A 12452-nucleotide genomic window follows, 5' to 3' on the forward strand; every position below is an offset into this window, starting at 1 on the left:
GGACGCCCATCCCCGGACACAAAGAACCACCAATGCACCGATGTCTGAGGGCGTCTGCCAATGGAAGGGGGAATGGTGGGGGAGATAGGCCTCCATACATTGGAGGGCCTGAGATGTCCCTACAGAGGTGGCGTCTGATACCCGACCTGACATATAGACACAGACAAACAGGCACACACAGATACAAACATCCATTCCCACCTTCATGCTCTCATATGCAATTACTCAACACTCACCCAACGTGGAGACAGACATAAATAGACACTGTACACTCCCCAAGCATACCCTAAGCCCCAGATCTAGGTACCCTTGCCCCTAGAGGGGGAAACTGCACCCAGACCCAGGTGGTGTTACCCTCTTCCCTGGGGTGGAGAGAAGCAGACCGCCCCGACTCGGCAGCAGCAGGGAGGCCCCACATTCCAGACCCCAATGGGACGGCCAATTCCTCCTCCCAGCCCAACAAAACTGAAACAAAACTGAGCTACTGCCAGACAAAGCCACAATTCTCCCTTCAGCTTGGTGATACTCTTTATTGGTTGTGGAACTTTTTAAAGAAACTGAAAGCATTCAATTCCCCAAAATGGATTTTCTTTTGCACATATTAAGTATTATTTAACCAAAATTCATGCTTTATGGTTTCCAGCAGCATTCAGCATCCTCATACCTCTTTCCTAAAACAGGTTCTGATGATTTGTCAGAAATATTTTAACCGTCAACAGCAGCCAGTATGATGGTGTCAGTTCCTGGCAGCACAGCAAACAAGGTGTCTAAGAACGGAATGTTGTCCTGCAAACATTTGTGGATACACCTCCTCCTGGTCGGATAAGTATGCACTAACTGCCCTTCTGGCCTGTTCTGTATAGACTCACCTGACAGCTTGACGGTTGAGAAGAAGTGATAAGAAACGAGAAATTAAGTAAGATTAGTCAAAGGTATTTAGAAGACCTGACAAAAGAAGAGAAACTAAGCACGAACAAAAGCAGCTACCCGTCTCACCACCTCGGATCATGTCGCTGTCAAAGCCAGAGGACCAGCTAGCCTACGAGCTGAGCTGTCCCATCTGCCTTCAGCTCTACTCGGACCCGGTGGCTCTCCCCTGTGGGCACAACTACTGTCTATTCTGTATCCGCAAAACTATTGACAGCACGGATAAGACTGGCAAAATCCTGCCGCGCTGCCCAGAATGTCGTGAGGAGTATCCTGGCACGGATAACCTGCAGATAAATTTCAAACTTCGCAGCATCATTGAGAACTACAAGGCCACCGCGCTGCTGCTGAACATGCAAGCCGACTGCGTGGATACCAAAATGGAGGTTTTCTGCGATCAGTGCATAGATGAGCAGTCGCCCGCCGTGAAGACCTGCCTGAAGTGTGAGGTGTCTCTCTGCTCCAGACACCTTCAGAAACACCACGAGAAGGAGTTGTTCAGGACCCACCCCGTGGTGGAGCCCACGACGGAGCTGAGAGTGAAGGCCTGTGCCATCCACCAGCGTCCCCTTGAGTACTTTTGTTCCAACGACATGATGTCTCTGTGCACCACGTGCGTCGTAGAGGGTCATCACGAGAGCCACGACGTTCTCATCTTTAGCGTAGCTGAAGAGGAGATGAGACGAGCGCTGGAGGCCCGAAATAAGGTACTTTTGACTGCATTAACATTTTACCTACTGTTATATTGTAGCATTATATATTAGGAAGGGGGGTTATTATATATGTATTAATAAATAAATTGATAACCTACAAAATGTGGGCATATCTGGGTCAGCTGAGCATGCACAAAAGTGAAAGTAGTGCTCAGACAGGGCTTGTAGACTCATGAATAAAATATTCAAGTTATACAAATGCATAATTCATGTTATAAAAATATGTGAATCCCATCAGGGAACTTACTGTTGAGAAATGTCAAAACCTGAAAATCCTGTAATATAATTTTGGAACAATGTTTAAAAGACTATGCTCTATGCACATGGGACATAGACATGGGAACCGAACTTGTTTCACGTATAAATTAAGGGCTTGGCACCTCAGTGACTCACTGCCATTTTTGAGGAGTGGTGAAGATCTGGAATGCAAAACAAATCTGTCTGATAGGAATAACCTGATGACCTTTGGCAGAATCTAAGGGAGTGCACAGTTTCGTGCTATACATACAATTCAAAAGTGCAAAGTCAGACCGTTGAATTTAATATTTTGGACCAGAAAATGATCAAACTTTGATGGAATATGATCATATATTACTTAACATTACAGAAAACATTTACAGTACTATATATATGTATATATAGATCTGTTTTCTCTACTTGTTTTCCGAAAGCACTTACGAGAAAAGGGCACCCAGTTTTTCCAGATCCGAAATCTTTTATGCTTATACACAATAGAAAGAATCCTGTCGTGTGAAACTCAAAAGATCTTAAAACATATTACATGTGTGTTTGCAGGTCATTTCTAGCAGACTGCAGCTGACAGAGGGACTCCTGCAGAAGACAGCAGAGGATCAGGGAACCTCTGAAGCTGTAGGAGAAAAAATGGTCAGCAAGGCTGTGACAGTCATGGACAGCATAGGTGCTCTGGTGGACAGGTAACCTGCTGCACATTTGCTGCTAGTAACACTGCCTTAAAAAGTAGCAGGTGGTGTAATTAAGCAAATGCAGTGACCAAAGATGGACTTAAAGGCTTTGAAAACACATTTCCCCAATTACAGTCTGAACTATATGAGGTATGAATGCACGCTCAACAATCTCTCATAAAACCAAACACACCCTGTTCTGATAGAATATCCTCACGAATCTTTGACTTTAAAGCACTTGATAAAAATGTTTGCAGGTTTTCATTTGATTTTTGTGGTTAAACGTTAAACTCTACAACCATCACAATGTAAAAATAGATGGAATGAATTCTCAATAAAGAACAGGAATTATCTTTTTTTCCCAAATGCTTTAAAAGTCAGCCAGTGTTCGTGCACAGTATGTTTTCAAACAGCAAGATGACAAATGATATTGGCTTTAAAAAGGTGTGGAAAACCCAGAATGCATATTTCAGAGGTGGTAGAACAGTTTCTTCAGGAGCTTCTCTCTGACAGGATGTGCTTCATATTTTCAGCAGCAAATAAAAATACAGACCAAAACTTCGACCCCTCAAAGAATGTAGTAAGCATGTATGTAATTAATGCAGTTCATCTGCATTTTAGGCCTACCAGCGTCTGTTTTGTGGTGCAGATTCAAGGGTGTCTGTAACACCCTAATACTTTAGTAAGTTTCAAGAAAACATTCAAGAAGGTATATCTTTGGAAGGAAGTAAGACTGAAATGTAGAGCTCAGTCACATTAGTGAGGCTGTGTGTGAGCTAGTTGTACGTTAAGTTAAATAAAAATATTGAGCATGCATAGCTGCAATTTCCCCAGGGCCAAGGGACTCTTGGAGGAGTTTATTATGTCATAGGTTGTCCAAATTAATATATGGACGTTCATGCTGAGGGTTGGAACTTTCTGGAAGTTCAGGAACTTCTGGGTGTGCCTCCTAGCACATATCTTATCATTTAGGTAGTCTACCAGCAGCATTTCAGCCAGTTTCATCTCACAGGCATTTTCTCAGTACCAGGTATTTATTAAAAGAACAAAAACAAAAACAACTCACATACATAATCAGATGCTATCTGTTTCGCTTTTTTGTTTGATTTTTAAAAAACCATTTGGCTAGCTGGCTAACCTTATCTAATTAGCACAGATTATAACTTAGATTGTTGAATATTTTCTGAGCTTTGTGATTATTTCTCATTGTATGGACGCAATGGATGCATGTACAACTTTAAAGCAGACACAGTGATGAATCGATCTACCTGACTCTGTTTAGTAACATCACGATAATAAAAGGAATAAAAATGACCAGTCCGCTTCACTTGTGTGCTGTGATACAGGTACAGGGATCGCCTGCTTTTGCTCTTGGAGGAGGAGAGAGGACAGCGCCGCAAAAGCTGGCAGCTAGGCGTGAGTGCACTTGAGGAGCAGCAGCAGCAGCTGATGGAGGCCCAAAAGAGTGCCACAGAGGTCCTCAATGAGACGGACACATGCATCTTTATACACAGGTACAGAAATCTGCCCTGCTATTACAATTAAAAAGAAGAAATATATAGAACAATGTAAAAATGAAAAGAAAAGTGAAAGTGATGCAGTATTCTTACTGATAAACCGACATTTAATTGTTTATTACCCATGGCATATGGCTAGATGAGTTGAGTAAGTAATAATAAATCCTTTGCTCTCCAGGTTCATGCAGATTGAACAAAAGCTGAGACATGTTGTCACCAGTGCCATTTCCTCCAACATCCCCTCAAAGGCTCCACTCAATAATATGTGCCTGCAGGGAGGTCTCAAAACCCAAGACTTCTGCACAGAAATGACCCGCCTCATGGATTCTCTTCATATCCTCCTCAACCCACTGGAACTCACCTTCAGCATCTTCACCGCCCACCCCAACCTGCTGGTGTCCAACGATCTGCGCACAGTCAAATACAGCTCCAACAAGCAGTCGTACCCGGAGCACCCCGAGCGTTTCACGAGTGCACCTCAGATCCTGTGCAGCCAGGGTTTCTCTGGCGGCGAGCATGTATGGGTTGTAGAAGTGGGACCCAATAGCATGTGGTCATTGGGCGTGTGCTACAAGAGCATTCCTCGCCGTGGTGACCACAGCCGTCTGGGGCACAACACTGTGTCCTGGAGGCTGCAGTGGAAAAACGGCAAGCTGACAGTGTGCCAGTGCTCCTCAAATGTGGTCCTTAAGGAAGTGACCACACCACCGGTCAAGATTGAGGTTGCACTGGATTACGAGGGGGGAACTTTGACGTTCCACAGCACCAAAGGGCGCAGGGAACATCTCCACACCTTAAAGGCTGTGTTTAAAGAGCCTGTTTACCCGGTATTCAGTATACTTTCAAACACACCAGACTCCTGGATCACACTGAGCAGTGGGATGTGAATACATCCTGCATAGAAATTGCTTGGGTAGTCAGCCAAGTGAACTGCCTTCCAGCTAACACAAAAACCCGCAATACGTCTGCTGCCTTGCATTGTATAAATTTAGCATTACAATCACATGAGATTGTTTACAAAAATGTGTTATTCATGTTTTGGGTGTTTTAATAGAGTAGATTTATCAATACAGGCGCCTACTACTTTTGTGAGATCTTGAGGCATAAACATTTATGTCACAAGATCATGTTTCCATTTTGTGTGTTTTGTAAATGTTATTGGAACGTGTTGAATGTTGTGTTTGCTCCCCATACAGTAAACACTGCTGTGCGCAGACGCTGACATTTAGGCATAAACCGAGACATGTTTTGTGTTTATTCTATAAATAAACTTATCTGGCAATGTTTCTGTGTGTCTTGTGACCAACTTTCTTTGTCTCAATACTTTTACGGGTGCATAGAAATAATCTATGCCGTATATAGCCTTTGATTGGCTGTTGATATTTCAGCCATTCAACTATGACCCTGGAGTTGCCAGGTGTGCCTGTAAATCCTTGTTTTTTTTTTAAAGCGATTAAGCAATTTGCATTTAATCTGACTTCCCCCAGAACACACATGTAATAATTTCTTATTAACAATTTCGTATTCACACGCAATGTTATCATTTCCAACACACGATCTGACCTTTACACATGTGCAAGAGGAGGATGGTTCACGAAGAACCTGGCAACCCTATCCCTTCTGTCTCACATTCTGTCATTGGGCAGGACAGCAACATTATTTCATATTATAAACATTTTTCTCACCACGAAAGCTGTGCGTTTGCAGCAGAAGCATGGGTTCGGGAGAGAGTACAACAAGAAAAGTGTCCTTCGGTGTTGACGATGAGGACAGGGTCAGAATTCTCCGTGGAGTCAAGGTAATGCTAATTTAGCTAGCACTTGAGAAGCCATGTTAGCATTACTTTAATGTCTCGTTTAGCGCTGACTGGCTATTGTCAAATTAAGTTGTTGCTTTGTTCAAGCTATCAGTCTACGACCGGTAGAGTGTCACTGCTAAAATGAGGAGGTACAAAGGTAGGAAGAGGGTGGGACAGGTTGTTGAAAGAGCTGAAATATGTAAAAAAAAAAAATGTTGTTACCCCAAACTCCATTCGTAATAAGGTGAAAATAGTAATGTTCCTTGTTTACAAGTAAAAGAATATACGTGGCAGATGCTCTAAGAAATATAGAAAACTTTAGCACCTTAAGGTAAATTCGGCATATACATTGCCTACTTAGCAGGAAAACTAATTGCCCGAAATTAAACCTTTTAGCTGTTACCTAGTCGCTGGCATTTGCTAACAACGTTAACACAATAACACATTTAGTTTGCATTGAAACGTTAAAGTTCGCTGTTATCCTACGTGAACATGTCTGCTGCACAGTAAGTGTGTATCAAAGAAAAACGGGGAGACTCGTATAAATGTCATAACTGCCTAACATGTTGGTTTAACTGAGCATATGTTTAACTAAAAGTGGATGGCTTGAAATGAGCAGATTTCAAACGAGGTTTGGTGTGGAGTTGACGCCTCTTTACAGTGTTGCTTTCACGTGCTGTTGGACATATAGAAAGCTTATACTTTTAACACAACCAAGTAGAGCGAGTTAGTGTATGCAAGTGAAACCAATGAAACACTAATGCAGTTGCATATATAACTAAATTGTCGTCTTCTAAAACAGGAAACGATAATGAACAAAACAACAAATAGAAATGATTTCAACAGGGTATAGGCATGTCTAGTTTTGCTGAGCTTTCGGTCACCTGTCAAGCGCTGACAAAATCAGTTAGATAATCATACACCTCCATGTTTATTTCTTTTCTGAACTCGTTTGTGGAGATTCTTGCATTGTCATAATGATGCAGATGTGTACTCATTTCACCTTTAGCCTGTTGGTGTGCATGATTAAGTGGTAAATTAAAATTTACCACAGTTAAACTTCTTGCATGCGCACACATACAGAAAGTCAGCTGGTGTGGGTGTGTGCCTCCAAATATCCTGACATTATGAGGAAATGAAGACACCCTCAGATCCTGCAAAAACAACGACTGGAAATTAATACGTTGTGGTGGAATGCAATGGGGTTAGCAGGTTTGTAAATGTAAAAACAGTTTTTATGTAGTGCTTTTCTACTCTGAGCACCCAAAGTGCTTTTAAAATCTTTTGTGAAAATGTCTGTAAGAAGAGAGCCTGCCTTGGTTGCACATTCAGTGTGACTCATAGAAACAGTGAGTCAGTGCTCCCTCCTGTGGTTTTTGGGGTAGTAGTGCTTAAGGACTTCCCTGGATACACAAAGACACACACACACACACATACAGATACACATACAATAGAGGTTCAGTGATCCTCTATTAATGGCATGTTTAAGAGGCTCATGCTTTTTTGTTGTTGTTGTTTTTTTTATCTGAAGGATTACACAAATGTTTTTTTTTCTATGAAATAAATAAAACACGTCGTGTATATTATATGCTTTGTTGACTCTGTTTGTCCAGCTGTCAGAAGATGTTCTGCAAAGAATGAGAGGAGTTGCCAACATTGCCCCAGACCGCACGTCATCACCTGCCTCAAGCCCTCAAACAAACACAGGTAGTGATCATTTTTGAGATTAGATTCTATTGGTGCCTCTGCACTTATCAAGTTTGCTTAGAAGCCAGTTTGTTTTAATTATTCCCCTTTTGATTGCTGACAGTTTATTCTCTCTCTCTCTCTTTGTGGGAGTAGGTTTCACTGAGTCCCAATATTAACCGTTTTATTATCTCTGTGTGAACACACTGACTGGAACTGAGGTGTGAAAAAACCTCACCCGCTGTGAATTAGGCGTCATTGTTCTGCTATGTGCAGTTGCAAGTACAGTGTGCCAACATTGTGTGAGAACTTGATAAACTTTGACACATACAATTCAAGGGAAGTGGACAATTTGGAACTGGTTCTCGAGTCTCATCTGTAAATGCAGTATCACATCAGCTGATACGTGTTTAACGAGAAAATATTTTTTTAAGAAAAAAAATGTGTTGCCTGAGCTTTTTAACTAAGCTTTTTAACTTTTTAACTTTATACTTACATATCTATATTATTGCTAATATATATATTGTAATATATCTATATCATGGCTAAAGTACTTCTGGATGGATGCAAACTGCATTTCGTTGCCTTGTACCTGTGACATGTGCAATGACAATAAAGTTGAATTCTATTCTAACTGGACACCTGTGTCAGAATAAACTGAGAGCGGGAAATGATTTTGGCAGCCAGGGAAACGTTGTGGTGTCCTCGTTTAAAGAAAAAAAAAAATCACTATTTTTCTTTTTCTTTAGTGGAATTTAATTTACTGAAATCGACTGTTGCTTATCAAATTGTCAAACATTGCCAGAAAATGTATAGGGTTTTACACTTCTATTAAGAAAACACAGATTCACTATCAACTAAATGTCTGACCTAAAGTAAATTTTGAGCCATGAAAAATCTTTTAGTTCATACAAACATTTTTTTTCTTAAGAAAGATTACAATGTTTGATTATATAGTATTAATTATACATGTGCATTAGTCCCTATTTTGACAGTAAAGCTGTAAGCCACAAAAGTGCCAAAGTTGTTTTTACCTTGTGTGATAATCTTTTTTCCTTTGAACATTTGTTGTCTTTGTTCAGCCTCCTCTCACAGTGCCAGCTCAGGCTCTCAATCTCAGCAAGGCCCACAGCAGTGCGCACAACCCAGTTCGCACTCCAGCAAATCGGCCTCCTTCAGCAAGGAAGATCAGAGGAGGTGAGTTAAAGGAAATTCAGGATACAGATTTTAGTTAAGATTTCTGCCTGGTGACCATTTGAATGCATTGCAAATAGAATTGCTGCATATTGGAGCAAAAGGTTTTTTGTGATTTGTTATAAATCACAAGGTTGTGTTTCTGTTTGCGTTGGAAAGAGAACAAAAAATGTGGAAGGTGTGCCACATTTTTTTTTTTGAAGGCTCAATCAAAAAAACTAAAATGAGCTGTAACAGGATAATATGCAACACTGTGAAGGTTTCAGAAATATGATCTGATGCTTATCATTTCAGAGAGCCTTTAAATCGAGAGCTTCTTCTAAAAGAGTCCTGACTAATTTAACCTGCAGGGCATCATGCATGGTTTCATATTAAGTCAAGTTAAGTAAATGCATAAATAAATACCTGTAAAAATTATCAAGCTCCTTTTTCCATTCTGGGTTGTGCGATTGTACAACATGTCTCTGTTTTGATGGAAGCTGTTTTTGTATCCAAAGAGGTTTGATTTTTGCAAGATGCAAGCTTGCTAGTTCAATATTGGTTACCAGTGTGTCTATATAAAGTAGTTTCACAAATTATTTTAGCTGTCATGGCCTTTGCTATTTATAAGCTAAACTCAGGTATCACTTGACATTTGAGACCCAGGTTAAACTGTGTTGCACAGGATAAATCATGTTTGATAAGGACCTTCATTAATAGTAATTTTGTTCATTTGAAAATGGATAAAAGGAGGTAATTCTTATTTCATGTCAGCATTCTGATTCATGTCTAATGAATGAACTAAACTCCTGATAAGTTTGATGCTACCCTACAATGCATGTTTCTAATATTCTATGGAGGGAGCTTAAAGTGTTTCTATACTGCCCCCTAGTGGACATACATAAATATATACATACAACATCTGACTGTACTGTGGAAAGCCATGAAAAACAGTATAAAAGATTAGTGTGCGTTAAACCTCCATTCTTTGTAACACCTACCATCAGGCCATGTGAAAAGGCTTCTGGTTCAATAGAAGGCTATGGGAAAAAGGTCCTGAGCTGTGACCTCTGTAAACACTTTCCCGATGACTTTATGGGCTCAGTCACTCATTTCAGATTATATTGAATTAAAAATAAAGACTTTTTACAAACAAACAAAAAAATTTGGTCTTTCAAAGTGTCATGAGGATTATCTGTAATCCATCTTACATACTTTAATGTGTCAGTTTGCCATTAATGTAAGCAATATTCATTATATGTATGGTTTAAGGTATGAACAACAACAGAAGTTACTGAAGGAAGAGTGGGCCAAGATGGCACAGCGAGAAATGGAGGCGGCAAAGGAAGAGATGGCCAAAGCCACGAGCCGGGAAAGACAACAAACACGGCTGGAAGCTGAGAGGACCAAACAGTTGGTATATACACACCCACACACCCATGCATGCGTCAGACATGTTTTCTATTAAAGTTTAAATCTCTTGTTTCTTTCATGTGTCGTGTTGAGCTGCTACTGATAGTTTAAATAAGAGTGAAGTAAGTTCATATTTAAAACACTTTAGTCCAGGGGTCCCCAATCCCAGTCCACGAGGGCCGGTGTCCTGCAGGTTTCAGATGTGTCCTTTATCCATCACAGCTGATTTAAATGGATAAATTACCTTCTCAGCATGTCTTGAAGTTCTCCAGAGGCCTGGTAATGAACTAATCATGTGATTCAGGTGTGTTGACCCAGGGTGAGATCTAAAACCTGCAGGGACACCGGCCCTCACGGACTGGGTTTGGGGACCCCTGCTTTAGTCAGTCACACTGCACTAGGCAGGACCCTGTAGGAAGTAATTTCTCTGCAAGGGTTAATACAGATGTCTCTGAAAGTCGGTCAGTACGAAAGCTTTGGGAGTCTAAAGCAAGACAAGAGGGGTTTGCAAAGTGGTAGGAGATTCAGATTTAATCCAATTAAAAATTGCCATCACATCCAAAGTTATAAAAAATCAAAAAGTATTTTTTGCATAAAATAAAAAACTATACTCCTACAGCCAACCTTATATGTTATGTATGACCTAATGCAACCTGAAATGACCCTCTGGGCATTGCTGACCATTTGCTGTATATACTTAAACAATAACAACTCTGTACTCCAGCTTAACTAATTGCCTCTTCTAGTTTTTCTTGTTACACCTAACACGCCTTGCCTCTCCTTCGACTGCCGCTCTATGTTTACAGAAACTTTGTGCATCATTTCTGTTAATATGGTTATGATGTGAGTGAGGGATATGATGTTGCTTCCCCCTGCAGTATCTGCCAGTGACCCATTGAGGGAGCTGTTGCTGCCTGTGTACAGTTCTTTAAAGTTTTAGTCAGCAGTCATCCTAGCTCTGTTCACTGAAGAGGTCAGGTGTTGCACGAGTTTGTTGATAAAGTTGTGTAAAAGTGGATTAATCTGAGTGGGAGGAGATAGGTTTGACGTGGTGTCAAGATGTGACTCAGTCTGATGAGTTTGTCTGTGGTTAAATCGGAGTATTCATACGGACGCAAATTGGCTCTTGAGATTGAATTTGCAATTTCCATGATGATACTCCCCCTGCCTCCTCCTCGTCCTCCTTTTTATCCTCCCCTTCTCACCTATTACATCCCTGTTCTTTTTCTATCTACTCCTCTTTCCCATGTTCTCCCTCCCTCATTTCTCTTTCTTCTTTCCTGCCCTCACCCCCTATCTCACTCTGTCTTTCTCTCCTTTTCTATCCCAGCCCATCACTCTCTCCTTCCTGCCCGGGAGACGGTATTATCAGCGTAGTGCAAGCGGTAAATTGCACCCTGAGAGTTTCCTGGAGCTGGAGATAGGAGTGGTGCGGAGATACCCGTGTAGTCATGGGTGGGGAAGGTTGAGGGGGGGGGGCTCTTGTTGTACACATCAGCCGGTGCCTGTTTCATACAACTCTTCCTCCCCCTTCCCCTCCTATTACACCCCCTCCCCCCCATCGCTGTAGCGCCTGTCTTATCTCCACTCCAACATACTCCCACTGCTAATAGAAAGCTGCTGGAGGGATGCGCTGAGCAGAATGACCGCTTGAGCAGGACTGGACCTCCTGATGCTGAGGGCTGCTTGTAATTACTGTTTCTGTGCTATGAAAACCTACATGCACATGCATACGAAGTGTGGGCAGACTTGCTCACATTCTTTACTCAAATTTGATTTTTTATTTTTTATTTTTTTTGCTGTTATGGAGTCAGAGAGCATGATCACTCATCTTCCACAGTTCTTTGTCCTGTGCACCCTTGCATGGGTAGTTTTTTTTTTTTTTTTTTGGTCATTTATAAGAATGTCATATTTTGTATCACAGTAATACAGACATAGCAAAGAGTATATCTAGTGCATACTGTATGAGCAGTTTGCCTAAACTTATCCATTAAGGTGTATCCATTAATCATCCATTAATCACCTCCAGCCAGCAGATTTATTTATTATAATATAGCATATTTCCCATAATTGAGTGGTTTCTGTGAATCTCCAACCTCTTGGAGAATCTCAATAAAAGGTCATATAAAAAGAAACTAGAGGTATGTATTCAAAGACATGCAGGTTTAGTACCGGTTCAGCATTTAAAATATAGTTTTTATGTGGATCAGCAATACTTTGCTAAATTTTCACTAAAATTGCTCATTTAAGTTGCAGTATTTTATTTTTCTGAGCCCCAAATTACTGGAGATGGCCATGTGAA

At 41.0% G+C, this 12452-nt stretch overlaps 2 protein-coding genes across 2 annotated transcripts in view; both read left to right on the forward strand.

Moving 5' to 3' along the window:
- Nucleotides 1–547: 547 nt before the first annotated feature.
- Nucleotides 548–5354, forward strand: LOC308407297 (E3 ubiquitin/ISG15 ligase TRIM25). Its single transcript, XM_080898867.1, has 4 exons — nucleotides 548–1634; nucleotides 2436–2575; nucleotides 3910–4077; nucleotides 4259–5354. Exons 1-4 carry the CDS (start codon nucleotides 1008–1010, stop codon nucleotides 4965–4967), a joined length of 1644 nt encoding a protein of 547 aa, XP_080754993.1. The 5' UTR covers nucleotides 548–1007; the 3' UTR covers nucleotides 4968–5354.
- Nucleotides 5355–5670: 316 nt separating this feature from the next.
- The window catches only part of chchd6a (coiled-coil-helix-coiled-coil-helix domain containing 6a), a 74794-nt gene continuing 68012 nt past the window's right edge, over nucleotides 5671–12452 (forward strand). The window contains exons 1-4 of the mRNA XM_080898682.1: nucleotides 5671–5878; nucleotides 7492–7585; nucleotides 8647–8761; nucleotides 10010–10154. Coding sequence (XP_080754808.1) covers nucleotides 5795–5878; nucleotides 7492–7585; nucleotides 8647–8761; nucleotides 10010–10154 — 438 coding nt within the window. The 5' untranslated portion in view covers nucleotides 5671–5794. The remainder of the gene's footprint in view (nucleotides 5879–7491; nucleotides 7586–8646; nucleotides 8762–10009; nucleotides 10155–12452) is intronic.

The sequence above is a fragment of the Rhamphochromis sp. 'chilingali' genome (genome assembly GCF_963969265.1).
Source record: "Rhamphochromis sp. 'chilingali' genome assembly, chromosome: 12".
In the NCBI taxonomy this organism is placed as follows: Eukaryota; Metazoa; Chordata; class Actinopteri; order Cichliformes; family Cichlidae; genus Rhamphochromis; species Rhamphochromis sp. 'chilingali'.